The sequence below is a fragment of the Neoarius graeffei genome, chromosome 5, assembly GCF_027579695.1.
Source record: "Neoarius graeffei isolate fNeoGra1 chromosome 5, fNeoGra1.pri, whole genome shotgun sequence".
Taxonomy (NCBI): Eukaryota; Metazoa; Chordata; class Actinopteri; order Siluriformes; family Ariidae; genus Neoarius; species Neoarius graeffei.
This window is the reverse complement of record NC_083573.1, coordinates 69,525,475-69,538,747: the sequence shown is the minus strand read 5'-3', so window position 1 is coordinate 69,538,747 and position 13,273 is coordinate 69,525,475. Positions and strand designations below refer to the sequence as shown.

Below are 13,273 nucleotides of genomic sequence, written 5' to 3'. Positions count from 1 at the left end.
TCAATCCATCATTCAAACATGGAAAAAGTACGGCACAACTGCAAACCTACCAAGACATGGCCGTCCACCTAAACTGACAGAGCGAGCAAGGAGAGCACTGGTCAGAGAAGCAGCCAAGAGGCCCATGATCACTCTGGAGGAGCTGCAGAAATCCACAGCTCAGGTGGGAGAATCTGTGCACAGGACAACTAGAAGTCGTACACTCCACAAATCTGGCCTTTTTGGAAGAGTGGCAAGAAGAAAGCCATTGTTGAAAGACAGGCATAAGAAGTCCCGTTTGCAGTTTGCCAGAAGCCATGTAGGGGACACAGCAAACATGTGGAAGAAGGTGCTTTGGTCAGATGAGACCAAAGTTGAACTTTTTGGCCTAAATGCAAAGCGCTATGTGTGGCGGAAAACTAACACTGCTCATCACCCTGCACACACCATCCCCACTGTGAAACATAGTGGTGGCAGCATCATGCTATAGGGACGCTTTTCTTCAGCAGGGACAGGGAAGCTGGTCAGAGTTGATGGGAAGATGGATGGAGCTAAATACAGGGCAATCCTGGAAGAAAACCTGTTGGAGGCTGCAAAAGACTTGAGACTGGGAAGGAGATTCACCTTCCAGCAAGACAATGACCCTAAACATACAGCCAGAGCTACAATGGAATAGTTTAGATCAAAGAATATTCATGTGTTAGAATGGCCCAGTCAAAGTCCAGACCTAAATCCCATTGAGCATCTGTGGCAAGACTTGAAAATTGCTGTTCACAGACGCTCTCCATCCAATCTGGCTGAGCTTGAGCTATTTTGCAAAGAAGAATGGACAAAAATTTCAGTGTCTAGATGTGCAAAGCTGGTAGAGACATACCACAAAAGACTTGCAGCTGTAATTGCAGCAAAAGGTGGCTCTACAAAGTATTGACGCAGGGGGGCTGAATACTAATGCACACCACATTTTTCAGATTTTTATTTGTTTAAAATTTTGAAAACCATTTATCATTTTCGTTTCACTTCACAATTATGTACTACTCTGTGTTGGTCTATCACATAAAATCTCAATAAAAAACTTTTAAGTTCGTGGTTGTAAGGTGGAAAAATGTGAAAAAGTTCAAGGGGTATGAATACTTTTTCAAGGCACTGTACAATCTAACAATGGCGGACAAGCTTTTAGTGATTTTTGGAACAGAATTCAGACACAAAAAATTTATTTTTCAAACCAATTTTTTATTTATCAGTGAACTTTACAACCTATCACACACAGAAAACCCGGGATTTTTTGATGTCCTTTTCGTAAGACTAGCACTTTAAAAAGCAAAGATTTTTTTTTTTTTTTAACTTGAGAATGTAGTGAGTGGCATGTAAACGTGCTGAAATTCTGGCCTGAAATCTAAGCCATGATGATCTGAAGTATAAGGACATTAAACGCAGACACACAGAGGAAGATCATGACTATAAAAAAGGATCATTTAAATAATAGTATGCTTTGATAGAGATCTCAGGCTCCCATGATCATGAATTCTCATTACAGTGTTGCTTATACACAGAATCAGCAAAAACACTGCTGTAATGAGAAGGATCAAAATTTTTGTTCTCGACAAATAATTCTTATCACGTCCACCCTGACTGATGGTGGCAAACCCCACACAATGCTGTAAACCTTTGCGCTACCTCCAAACAGGCATATACTCATTCCGGGCATCCCACAAAAGTATTGGTTCCTAACAAATGTCCCATGTCTTCCATCCTTTCTCAAATCTGCCTGTTTCTGCCTTTCATCACTTCATCTGCTCTAGTCACGCTTTGCCCTGCCCTTCCTCTTCCTCCTCCCATTTTCTGCTACCACAGGCTTCTCCATCATCTTTCCACTCACTCCATTACTGACTGCCATTCCATTAGGCGCTCCATTAGACAGTACCTTGCCTGACTTGAACAGACCTTCACGACGCGGCTGGCGACGATATGTCTGGTAGTAGAAGTTCCCAAAGAGGACAATGAAGGTGAGGGCATAACCAATCAGACACCAGTGCATCCATTTAGGGAAGGGGCAGTCAGTGTAGAGAGAGAGAGCAGTGTGACCAATAGTGACATGGAACTGGATCTGAGGAAGTAGAAAACATTTGTAAAGTGACTGCAAAATGGCATTCTGGGAGAAATTAAATGAAAATATTGCGCACAAGTTCCCTAAATGTTAAACAATTCTACAGGTTCAGTGGGGTTTAAGCTTGGGTTGTAGTAGTAATATTTGGTAACTGGCCTTCAGTTGTAATCTTCATGACTACAAGCCAAGTACAGCTACCTTGACTTACAACTACAAAGACTACGATTAGTGAAAAGTGTCATATATATATATTTAAGTCTCCAGCTTAGTGACTGAAACAGTAAAAATCATCACAGCACAATAATTTAAAGTCAGAATACCATTTGGATAATTGTCAGGTACTTCTTCCACCACAGGTATTTCTGGATCTTTGGCCCACAGGCAGCCAGCCCATAATAAAGATACATAAGGACATGGATTGCAGCATTCATATGAGCACCAAAGAATGCTGTAAGAGTGAAAAACAAACACTTTATTTAATTCAAGCTGCCACTTAGCAGAAATATCACATGCAGTATGGAGTTTATCTCTGGATACACTGTTTCATTAAACATCCTAATACCCCAGGAGTGTTGAATTTAAATCTGAAGGCTAATTTTCTATAACAGCACGGCTCTGGCCCTGTGATGACCTGGCGACTTATCCAGGGTGTACCCTGCCTTTCGCCCGGAGTCAGCTGGGATAGGCTCCAGCTTGCCTGCGACCCTGTAGAACAGGATAAAGTGGCTAGAGATAATGAGATGAGATGAGCACGGCTCTGACAGTAACTTCGACTGTAATTCAAATGATAGGTTTGTATGAATGCTCTAATTTTAACGCACTATTAATTTAGTAGTTACAACTTATTCACCTGGATTTGTAACATAACTTATTACATCCAGGTGAATAAGTTACAACTTATTCACCTGGATATGTGCAACATAATCTCAACCTTATTATAAACAGATTTTTAAAACAGTGTTATTTAATGAAGAAAATGCATAACTGTTGATTATGGTGAAGTTTTCTGTTAGGAGATGTTTATTTAACATTTATGGAAGGAGTTTCCAATATCAGTATTTCTAACAATCAGTAATATTTCCTCCATGGGAAAGTCTTCAGAACAGAGTGCTTTCTAGTGTATCAGTCACATGACAAGCTGCAGTTTGTCTTATTAATTCAAGCGAGAGAAGAAAAAGGCTGGTGAAGGAATGACTATTTATAGCTGTTATGGTGTAAGTGATTAAAAAAAACTTGTTTCATTGACTTTTCAGAACATTAAATGTAAGTGCCAATGTTTACAAAGGAACGTGTTATTCATTAATAAATAATAACTTGGAATCCAAATTGCTGTGGTGTAAGAGGATTAATCTGCTTTAGGGCATGCTGTTATTGGAAAAATAATCAACTTTGAGGTGGTATCACACCACTCTGTCACTGATTATTTTCATATACCCTGTCATGTTTTATTCCTTACATAATTCTTGTTTAATAATGTTTTCAGGTTGCATGCAGGAGGCTATGAATTTTGTTGTACGTGGTTTCACTCCTGAATGCATGTGCTGTACATTGCAGTAATGTTTCTTAACTGTCATGACTATATCAAATACTTACACTGTCCACCTGCAACCCATTTGATACCAATCCACCACAGAGTGAACATGGTGCAGTGGTGATAAACGTGCAAAAAGCTGACATGGTTGAACTTCTTACGAAGGATGAAAAACACTGTGTCCAGATATTCAACCCCCTTTGACACAAAGTACCACCACAGAGCAGCTGCAACCTGTTTAGGAAAAACAACATTAGGAATAAGTAAAGGGTTTTATACAATGTCGTAAACATTTTATAACCATTTAGTTTATTTGTATTATAAATGAGTTCTTTCATGATTATTATTTTGGTTATTCGAGCTTGTAATTAGCTACAGTACCTTGGAATAATTTATAGTAGTTTTTTAAATAACTAAAAAGTATGCTTCAGGCCTTGACATCCTCCTAATGATTTATATGGGTTATTAAAAATATCCATAAGACAATATCAAGACATTTAGCATATGTAAGCTGGGTAATCGTTACACTTGATGGCACTGGCATTCAAATTGAGCTCACTCTCTCATACACCCTCTATGAGTCCACTCCTTGGCAAGATAAAAGGGAAGGATCAGGTTGCTGAGTGTCTACATCATGTTTCGTTTTCCATGGGCTGGTTCAGTCATGGCAACAGTCATAGGAACACTGCAGTTAATCATATCAGAGCCCCTCTTGAGGAACATACTCACCCTGACTTCATTAGGGTCATCAGAGTAGTCCACTGGCTGGCAGAGGTAGCTGTAATTTGCTGCCCTTGCTGTAAGGAAGAGCTGTAATAGAACAACAAACAACAGCTATTATATAGATGCATTAAATTAAATGCATTAAAAAGGATCAGTGACAGGTCATGCAAAAGCCTCACTGAGAAACTTTAGGCGGAAGTCAAGAATGACACATTTTTGTGACACATTTATTAATGACAAATTCCTATACATTATGTCAAATTTAGGATTTATTATTACTAATTATTGAAGCTACTTAACTTCTATATCCTGTCAGGACGCACCTCTTTGAAGATGAAGAAGTTAAGGATAACCATGCTGAAGTTGTACACAATAAGGGTCTTCCTGAGCTGGAAAGGCTCCCTGTTCCGCATGAATTTTGGCCCCAGCCAGAGGAAGAGCAGGTATGAAGAGCTGATGGCCAGCGTGGGGAGAGGAGAATCCATCAAAGGCCATTTTTCCACACGCTTGTCTGGAACAACGAAAAAGCCAGCAAGTATTTAAAATTTGATTCATTACTATTCTCCAATCAGGTACAGCTAGCTTTAATGCTTCAAGTGCTGTCGGTAAGTAACTGGACAGTGACCAAATGATTACAGTTTTAACTCTGTAATCAAACACATTTGGAATTTAAATTAAACAGTGACTATGAAAAAAGTGTTTGCCCTATTGTCCAGAGATTGCGAGCTTGAATGTCTCTCCTCTGTCAATGACAGTAACACTAGCTAATTGTGAGCTTCTTTGAGCTCAAGCATGCAGAAGAGGACAGATAGCGCTCCCCTACTCCACTCCAAGTGTGTTATGCCGCCTCATGACACAGCATGAATAGCAATTCGGAAAATACTGGCTTCACATGTCTTGGAAGAAGCACGTAACATTATCATTAGTATTTGAATGCAAATACATTGCAGTCAATGCTTATCTGCAAAACACAGGCTTTACTGGATGCAATGATACTCTGCCAAGTCTGTAATGAATCCATTTTCAGTTCCTACCTTCAGTAAGGAAAATGGATTCAGTGTGGTTCAGACAAAAGCTTCAGTGTCACAGAAAGACTGCACTGTAGAGAAATATTTAGTGCAGCTTCACATTTTTAATAGTGTCGAATGCATTCTACCAGTAATAGGTCATTTTATTTAGAATGCTACTGACTTTGACTATTATCTGATATTAATGTCTGATATAAGTTGATAGCTTTTAGCATTTCTGCTGTCTCATTTCTGTTTCATTAGTCTCAGAGGAAATTCGATTATAGTGAACATGCTGTTCTCTTAGTTGCAGTTTTACCTGATATCCATGTTCCCAAGGATATAATGTATCACAGTTGCTGTATCATATGGAATTAAGAAGCAAATCAAGGAAATTGTACTTACCTGCAATGGTAAGACTCCATTTGTAGAATTCGATAGTGTCGTTGATGAAATGTGTTACAATATCCATCTTTGCAGGATTGGTCCTAATCGTCCTTTCATGAACAAAATGGGACATTGTAAAAATGCACATAAATCCAAATATATAGCAATAACATAGCTAGTCTAAACCATTGTAATTGCAATAATTGGTGTGCCTCTGCATAGGATATGACTCACATTACAGAAAGAAATCTGATTACAATATGTGTAATGCTTAAGGCTTGATCTATGGCGGTCCTGTTGAACCTATCTGACCTAACTAGATTCTGAATATATTTGTTGGTTGAGAAGGTTGGGAAAGTCTTTTTTGCAGCGATCAATCAATCAATTTCATTAATTGATCGATTGATTGATGCACTCAAGGAGCATATCATTACAGTCAATGCTAGTGGCTTTTCCCCCCCAACATTCAATTAAATTTCAAGTTGATTTGTATATCACTTTTAACAAAAGATTTTATCACAAAGCAGGATTACAGAGACCCAGATGTTGATTCAGATCCCCAGTGAACAATCCAGAGGCAACAGGGGTAAAGCCAACACCCTAAGATGACATGAGGAAAAATCCTGAAGAGAAACCAGACTCAAAAGGAAACCCATCCTCTTGTGGATGACACGGAATAGTGAGATTATAAATCATTTCAGTATACATTTGTAGAAGAATACAGATGAAGTGTTCCTTGAATTTGTGTTTAGACTTTCAGTTCCTAAAGACGAGAGAGATTTAGAGATACTTATTAGATCTCTTCGAAACTAAATAATCCAATATAATACTATAACATCTAATATGGTATTAGCCAGGAGGTTCAGCTCTCTGGCTATCTGTTGCCTGAATTCAGCCATTTGAGCCTCAGTGCAATAATTTACAGTCCATCCACAGAGTCTGATATTATCAACCACTGAATATACTGATATTATCAACCACTGAATGTACACAGATAGCATATTTGATTGACAAGTGCGCTTTAACACAAGGACAAGAAAAACACAAACAATGTAGACATTTATGATTAAAGAAATAAATGATTCAAGAAAACAAAAAAACCTATATTAATGCAAAAAAAAGAGAGAGAGCTGAAACAGATCTGTACATACAGAAATACCTTGTGTCAGATTTCCAAGTGCATTTATTTAGGTTACTTTTAAATGTATTTGCATGTTTATTTAATGATCCATGTATATATAAAAGTCATGGGGAGGGGTGGCACGGCACGGTGGTGTAGTGGTTAGTGGTTAGCACTGTTGCCTCACAGCAAGAAGGTCCTAGGTTCAAGCCCAGCGGCTGGCGAGGGCCTTTCTGTGTGGAGTTTGTATGTTCTCCCCATGTCTGCGTGGGTTTCCTCCGGGTGCTCCGGTTTCCCCCACAGTCCAAAGACATGCAGGTTAGGTTAACTGGTGGCTCTAAATTGACCGTAGGTGTGAACATGAGTGTGAATGGTTGTTTGTCTCTATGTGTCAGCCCTGCGATGACTGGGCGACTTGTCCAGGGTGTACCCTGCCTCTCGCCCATAGTCAGCTGGGATAGGCTCCAGCTTGCCTGCGACCCTGTAGGACAGGATAAAGCGGCTACAGATAATGGATGGATGTCATAGGGTAGCTATTATTTCATTTCAATTGTGGTAGATTTCTCCACATTGGGTTTCCAGCATAAAGCTACAGTGGCAGATGTCTCCTGATAAGTGGTTATATGTGAAATCTCTGCTACGTTGCTGAATATGTCATAAATGGTCTATAGGTGAACTACCCCAGATAGTCTACCTGCTAATGGTTTTGCATTTTAATTTATTAAAACATATCAGTGCGGCAGGATGCGGTTTCGGATGTCGCAAATTGATGCCAAAGCTGAAAAAGCCATTTTGTAATCCGGGGACACATGAGCTTCCCCAAATCCCATTATCATTCACTACATCCGAAACAGCCTGGTGCTGTCCTCAATAAACAGCAGTATGTTGCAAAAAACACTATGCAATTCTTCATGCAATAAGAATCAGAGTTATATAACAGGCTGCTTCCAATTTAAAAGAGAGGCCTCTCCTTATCTAGGCTCGAGGGCCAGACGCAGCCCAACACCCTCCATCAGACAAGAGCAGCAGCACCAAATGGCGATGAAGCAGCTGCCCATGCACAGGATCAGCACAAATACCCTCAATACAACGCGCGCGCGCGCACGCATGAGAGGTGCATTAAACACTCTGCACGGTTATCTGATCTAGCCCAATTCATCGTTTCGACCGGTTCACATTCATTTGGCTGGTTAATACGGTTGCCTAATATACTGGATTGTACCTAAACCTAGGATTAACTGTTGCTGGCTCCCTATACAGACCATAAATGTGGTTCTCATGATTTCATCCTTACCGTATTGGGCTTCGATCCGCTCCGAATGACACTCAGCGCAAGGTCATGCGACACAAATGTTCCGTTTGCTATCAAGGATCCAGATGTGACAAAAATGAAATTCAATATATTTAAAAAAAATTCAACAGCAAACCTGCGTGTATGTACAAAGAAGCATCCTACATGGACATTTGCATCAGTGCGTTTGTGGCTGCTGTTCTCTGGGCGCTCCTGTGAAAACGGGCAGAGGCGAACTGCGCATGCGCTGATTCAAGGCGCATTTGAGATCAGCTGGTCTGATCTGAGGTCAGCTTCAGCTACCCACACCACAAGCCCAATTATTGTCTCATCTCATCTCATTATCTCTAGCCGCTTTATCCTGTTCTACAGGGTCGCAGGCGAGCTGGAGCCTATCCCAGCTGACTACGGGCGAAAGGCGGGGTACACCCTGGACAAGTCGCCAGGTCATCACAGGGCCGACACATAGACACAGACAACCATTCACACTCACATTCACACCTACGGTCAATTTAGAGCCACCAGTTAACCTAACCTGCATGTCTTTGGACTGTGGGGGAAACCGGAGCACCCGGAGGAAACCCACACGGACACGGGGAGAACATGCAAACTCCACACAGAAAGGCCCTCGCCGGCCACGGGGCTCGAACCCGGACCTTCTTGCTGTGAGGCGACAGCGCTAACCACTACACCACCGTGCCGCCCCCCAATTATTGTTAGAATGTAAATTACATTGGAATGTAAACTTGATAGGGAAGTCATAGCCTAATGGTTAGAGAGCAGCTTTGGATCAAAAGGTCGCTGGTTCGAGTCTCTCAACCAGAATGGTTGACGTGCCTTTGAGCAAGGCACCTACAGTAACTGCTCCCTAGGTTGCTCTGAAAATGCCAGTAATGTAAAAACACTGAGCAAGCAAGTACACTGTAAAACATTTCAGACTTGTTTAGTTATGTCCACTTACTTCTTCTTTTGGCTGCTCCCGATTAGGGGTCGCCACAGCAGATCTTTCGTCTCCATTGCTCCCTGTCTTCCACATCCTTCTCTACCACACCTGCCACTTTCATGTCCTCTCTCACCACATCCATGTATCTCCTCTTTGGCCTTCCTCGTTTTCATGTGCCTGGCAGCTCCATCCTCAACATTCTCCTTCCAACATGCTCTGCATCTCTTCTCAGGATGTGCCCATACCATCTCAGTCTCATCTCTCTTAGCTTAATTCCCAAGCTCTCCACATGTGCTGTCCCTCTGATGTGCTCATTCCTTATCCTGTCCAACCTTGTCACTCCCATTGCAAACCTTAACATCCTCAACTCCGCCACCTCCAACTTTGCCTCCTGTCTCTTCGTTAAGGGTACAGTCTCCAATGCATACATCACAGCTGTTCTCACTACTGTCTTATACAGCTTACCTTTCACTTTTGCTGGGACTTTCCTATCACAAATGACTCCCGAATTCCTTCTCCAACTGCTCCACCCTGCCTGCACTTGCTTTCTCACCTCACTATTGCAGCCTCCATTTTCCTGCACAGTTGACCCCAGGTACTTGAATTCACCAACTTTTTTTACGTCTACTCCTTGCATCTACTTTTTCTCTTTAACTAAACACTGTAAAACATTTCAGCATTGTTTAGTTATGTCTACTTACTTTTTCTCTTTAACTCAATGAGCTCTGAAAAGTGTTTTAATTTGAACTAATCTGTGCAATTTTTCAAAGGCTAGACTTGAATTACTTGGTTGTCTTGACTAATTGAGACTTTTTCTGAGTTGAAACAAAGATAATCATCAAATTGAGTTAGCTTGCATTTTCAAGGCAGCAGGTGAACTTGCATTTCCAAGTTAAACCAATCTGAAATGTTCTACAGTGTAGCTCAAATAGCATAACACAATTTAGTCTATATTATGACAGTATATGTAAAACTAACAGTGTAGTAAGAAGCATTTAACAAAGTGACACCAGAAGAACAGGTTAACAGATTGAATGGATTTGTCAAATTCTGGGCCTTCTCAGGGAGGACAGATGGCAGGAGGCGTAAAGGTTTTTCACCAGGGTAATCACCAGTCCACATCCTACTCACTCCACCCCTCACCCCAAAGGATGGGTCAGAGTGCAATTATTGTACCATATAAGCTATTTAGAGTGTAACTTCACCCCAGTTCTGAGTCTAACTGCACAGACTGCATACATTTGAAAAATGCTTTAAAGAAAGAAAGAAAGTAAAAAAGGAAAGGGGGAGAGGGGTTAGGAATGATGACAGTGATGATGAGTCTTGAGTCACACATCCTGATGGAGATTAGATTGATTATGGGAGAGCGGGGAGACTTGGAACAGTTTGCATTCCCATAAATTAATTTCAACCAGTCAGGTTTTAGGTGACATCAGAAGTTACATACTGCCCCTTAGAGTAACCTACTTCCTTTAGAGTCATGAAGCTGGACACTGCAGTTTGAGATGTGCAGTTAAATATTTTTATCATTCAAATTGTTTTTTTTATGCCATTTTGATTGGCTGAGCGAACTGCAAATAACTGCCTACGAATAATGGGCAGTGCGCAGTGACTTTGCACTTTTCTCAACGTGGCTTGCTTCCGTAAATTGACTGGCAATGAGTTGGCTTCTTTAATTAAAAGCAAAAACAAAGAAAATACAAAAATAAAAATACCCTTGTCGCACAAACTTTATAATCGGGATTTCAAAAAATTTTGAATGAAAAAGCAATTATTAAACTTGGTTTTCACAAAATACAGTGGTGCTTGAAAGTTTGTGAACCCTTTAGAATTTTCTATATTTCTGCATAAATATGACCTAAAACATCATCAGATTTTCACACAAGTCCTAAAAGTAGATAAAGAGAACCCAATTAAACAAATGAGACAAAAATATTATACTTGGTCATTTATTTATTGAGGAAAATGATCCAATATTACATATCTGTGAGAGGCAAAAGTATGTGAACCTCTAGGATTAGCAGTTAATTTGAAGGTGAAATTAGAGTCAGGTGTTTTCAATCAATGGGATGACAATCAGGTGTGAGTGGGCACCCTGTTTTATTTCAAGAACAGGGATCTATCAAAATCTGATCTTCACAACACATGTTTGTGGAAGTGTATCATGGCACGAACAAAGGAGATCTCTGAGGACCTCAGAAAAAGCTGTGTTGATGCTCATCAGGCTGGAAAAGGTTACAAAACCATCTCTAAAGAGTCTGGACTCCACCAATCCACAGTCAAACAGATTGTGTACAAATGGAGGAAATTCAAGACCATTGTTACCCTCCCCAGGAGTGGTCGACCAACAAAGATCACTCCAAGAGCAAGGCGTGTAATAGTCTGCGAGGTCACAATGGACCCCAGGGTAACCTCTAAGCAACTGAAGGCCTCTCTCACATTGGCTAATGTTAATGTTCATGAGTCCACCATCAGGAGAACACTGAACAACAATGGTGTGCATGGTGGGGTTGCAAGAAGAAAGCCTCTGCTCTCCAAAAAGACCATTGCTGCTCGTCTGCAGTTTGCTAAAGATCATGTGGGCAAGCCAGAAGGCTATTGGAAAAATGTTTTGTGGATGGATGAAACCAAAATAGAACTTTTTGGTTTAAATGAGAAGTGTTATGTTTGGAGAAAGAAAAACACTGCATTCCAGCATAAGAACCTTATCCAATCTGTGAAACATGGTGGTGGTAGTATCATGGTTTGGGCCTGTTTTGCTGCATCTGGGCCAGGACGGCTTACCATCATTGATGGAACAATGAATTCTGAATTATACCAGCGAATTCTAAAGGAAAATGTCAGGACATCTGTCCATGAACTGAATCTCAAGAGAAGGTGGGTCATGCAGCAAGACAACGACCCTAAGCACACAAGTCATTCTACCAAAGAATGATTAAAGAAGAATAAAGTTAATGTTTTGGAATGGCCAAGTCAAAGCCTTGACCTTAATCCAATCGAAATGTTGTGGAAGGACCTGAAGCAAGCAGTTCATGTGAGGAAACCCACCAACATCCCAGAGTTGAAGCTGTTCTGTACGGAGAAACGGGCTAAAATTCCTCCAAGCCGGTGTGCAGGACTGATCAACAGTTACCAGAAATGTTTAGTTGCAGTTATTGCTGCATAAGGGGGTCACACCAGATACTGAAAGCAAAGGTTCACATACTTTTGCCACTCACAGATACAGTATGTAATATTGGATCATTTTCCTCAATAAATAAATGACCAAGTATAATATTTTTGTCTCATTTGTTTAACTGGGTTCTTTTTATCTACTTTTAGGACTTGTGTGAAAATCTGATGATGTTTTAGGTCATATTTATGCAGAAATATAGAAAATTCTAAAGGGTTCACAAACTTTCAAGCACCACTGTATCTTGATTTGTTAGTGTCTCCCAAGCAATTATTTGCCTCTCCCTCCAACATCGGCAAATAATTGCTTGCACACCACTAACAAATCATGATATTTTGTTCAACCTTGTCCAATAACTGCTTTTTGTCAACCAAAATGTGTATTTTCTACTTTGCAGTCCACCTCCATTCTGTGGTGTAATGTCTGCTGGTGAATTCGGGATTTGTTAGGAATTAAAGTATGTAGCCTAGAGTTACCATATACGAGTATAGTATTATTTATTAAACTTAAATTCTGGGGGAAATAAACATTTAAGGATTTTTTTTTCCAAAATAGCCAGATGGGGAGAGTTGGGATAGTTCATGTTACAGGTTTTTCTTGTGGTTTACAAATATAAAATTGCTTAAAAATGTGGGCATGTACCTGCATGAGGATTAAACTTATTTCATTATTCATTGTGAATACATCTGATTTGTCTCCTCAGGTTTTGAGTAAACTGACATTTTTCTATCACTGTGCCAGCATTGTGTGTTCATACAATTCATGTGTTACAAGTTTTGATAATAAATAAAACATGTAGGCCTAGGTATTTTATTTTTATTCCATGTCTACCAACATAATGTCCCATGTCTCCCCTCAATGTCTCATCTCATTTTCTCTAGCCAGTTTTATCCTGTTCTACAGGGTCGCAGGCAAGCTGGAGCCTATCCCAGCTGACTACGGGCGAAAGGCGGGGTACACCCTGGACAAGTCGCCAAGCCATCACAGGGCCAACACATAGACACAGACAACCATTC

The 13,273-nt window shown here is 40.4% G+C and overlaps 1 protein-coding gene across 1 annotated transcript; it reads right to left on the bottom strand.

Moving 5' to 3' along the window:
* Positions 1 to 1,418: 1,418 nt before the first annotated feature.
* On the bottom strand, positions 1,419 to 8,338 carry elovl4a (ELOVL fatty acid elongase 4a). The gene is made up of 8 exons (XM_060920677.1): positions 8,308 to 8,338; positions 8,146 to 8,213; positions 5,750 to 5,841; positions 4,661 to 4,848; positions 4,344 to 4,424; positions 3,677 to 3,848; positions 2,404 to 2,531; positions 1,419 to 2,083 (listed from the first exon to the last, which is right to left on the bottom strand). The coding sequence occupies exons 3-8, from the start codon at positions 5,814 to 5,816 to the stop codon at positions 1,775 to 1,777; spliced, it is 945 nt and encodes a 314-aa protein (XP_060776660.1). The 5' UTR covers positions 5,817 to 5,841; positions 8,146 to 8,213; positions 8,308 to 8,338; the 3' UTR covers positions 1,419 to 1,774.
* Between the last annotated feature and the right edge of the window lie 4,935 nt (positions 8,339 to 13,273).

Coding starts and splice junctions, on each gene's coding strand:
- elovl4a (XM_060920677.1), bottom strand. CDS start 5,816: ATGGATATTGTAACACATTTCATCAACGACACTATCGAATTCTACAAA. Junction 3,849..4,343: donor ATGACCCTAATGAAGTCAGG/GTGAGTATGTTC, acceptor TTTCCTAAACAG/GTTGCAGCTGCTCTGTGGTG. Junction 2,084..2,403: donor ACCTGACAATTATCCAAATG/GTATTCTGACTT, acceptor CTACTTCCTCAG/ATCCAGTTCCATGTCACTAT.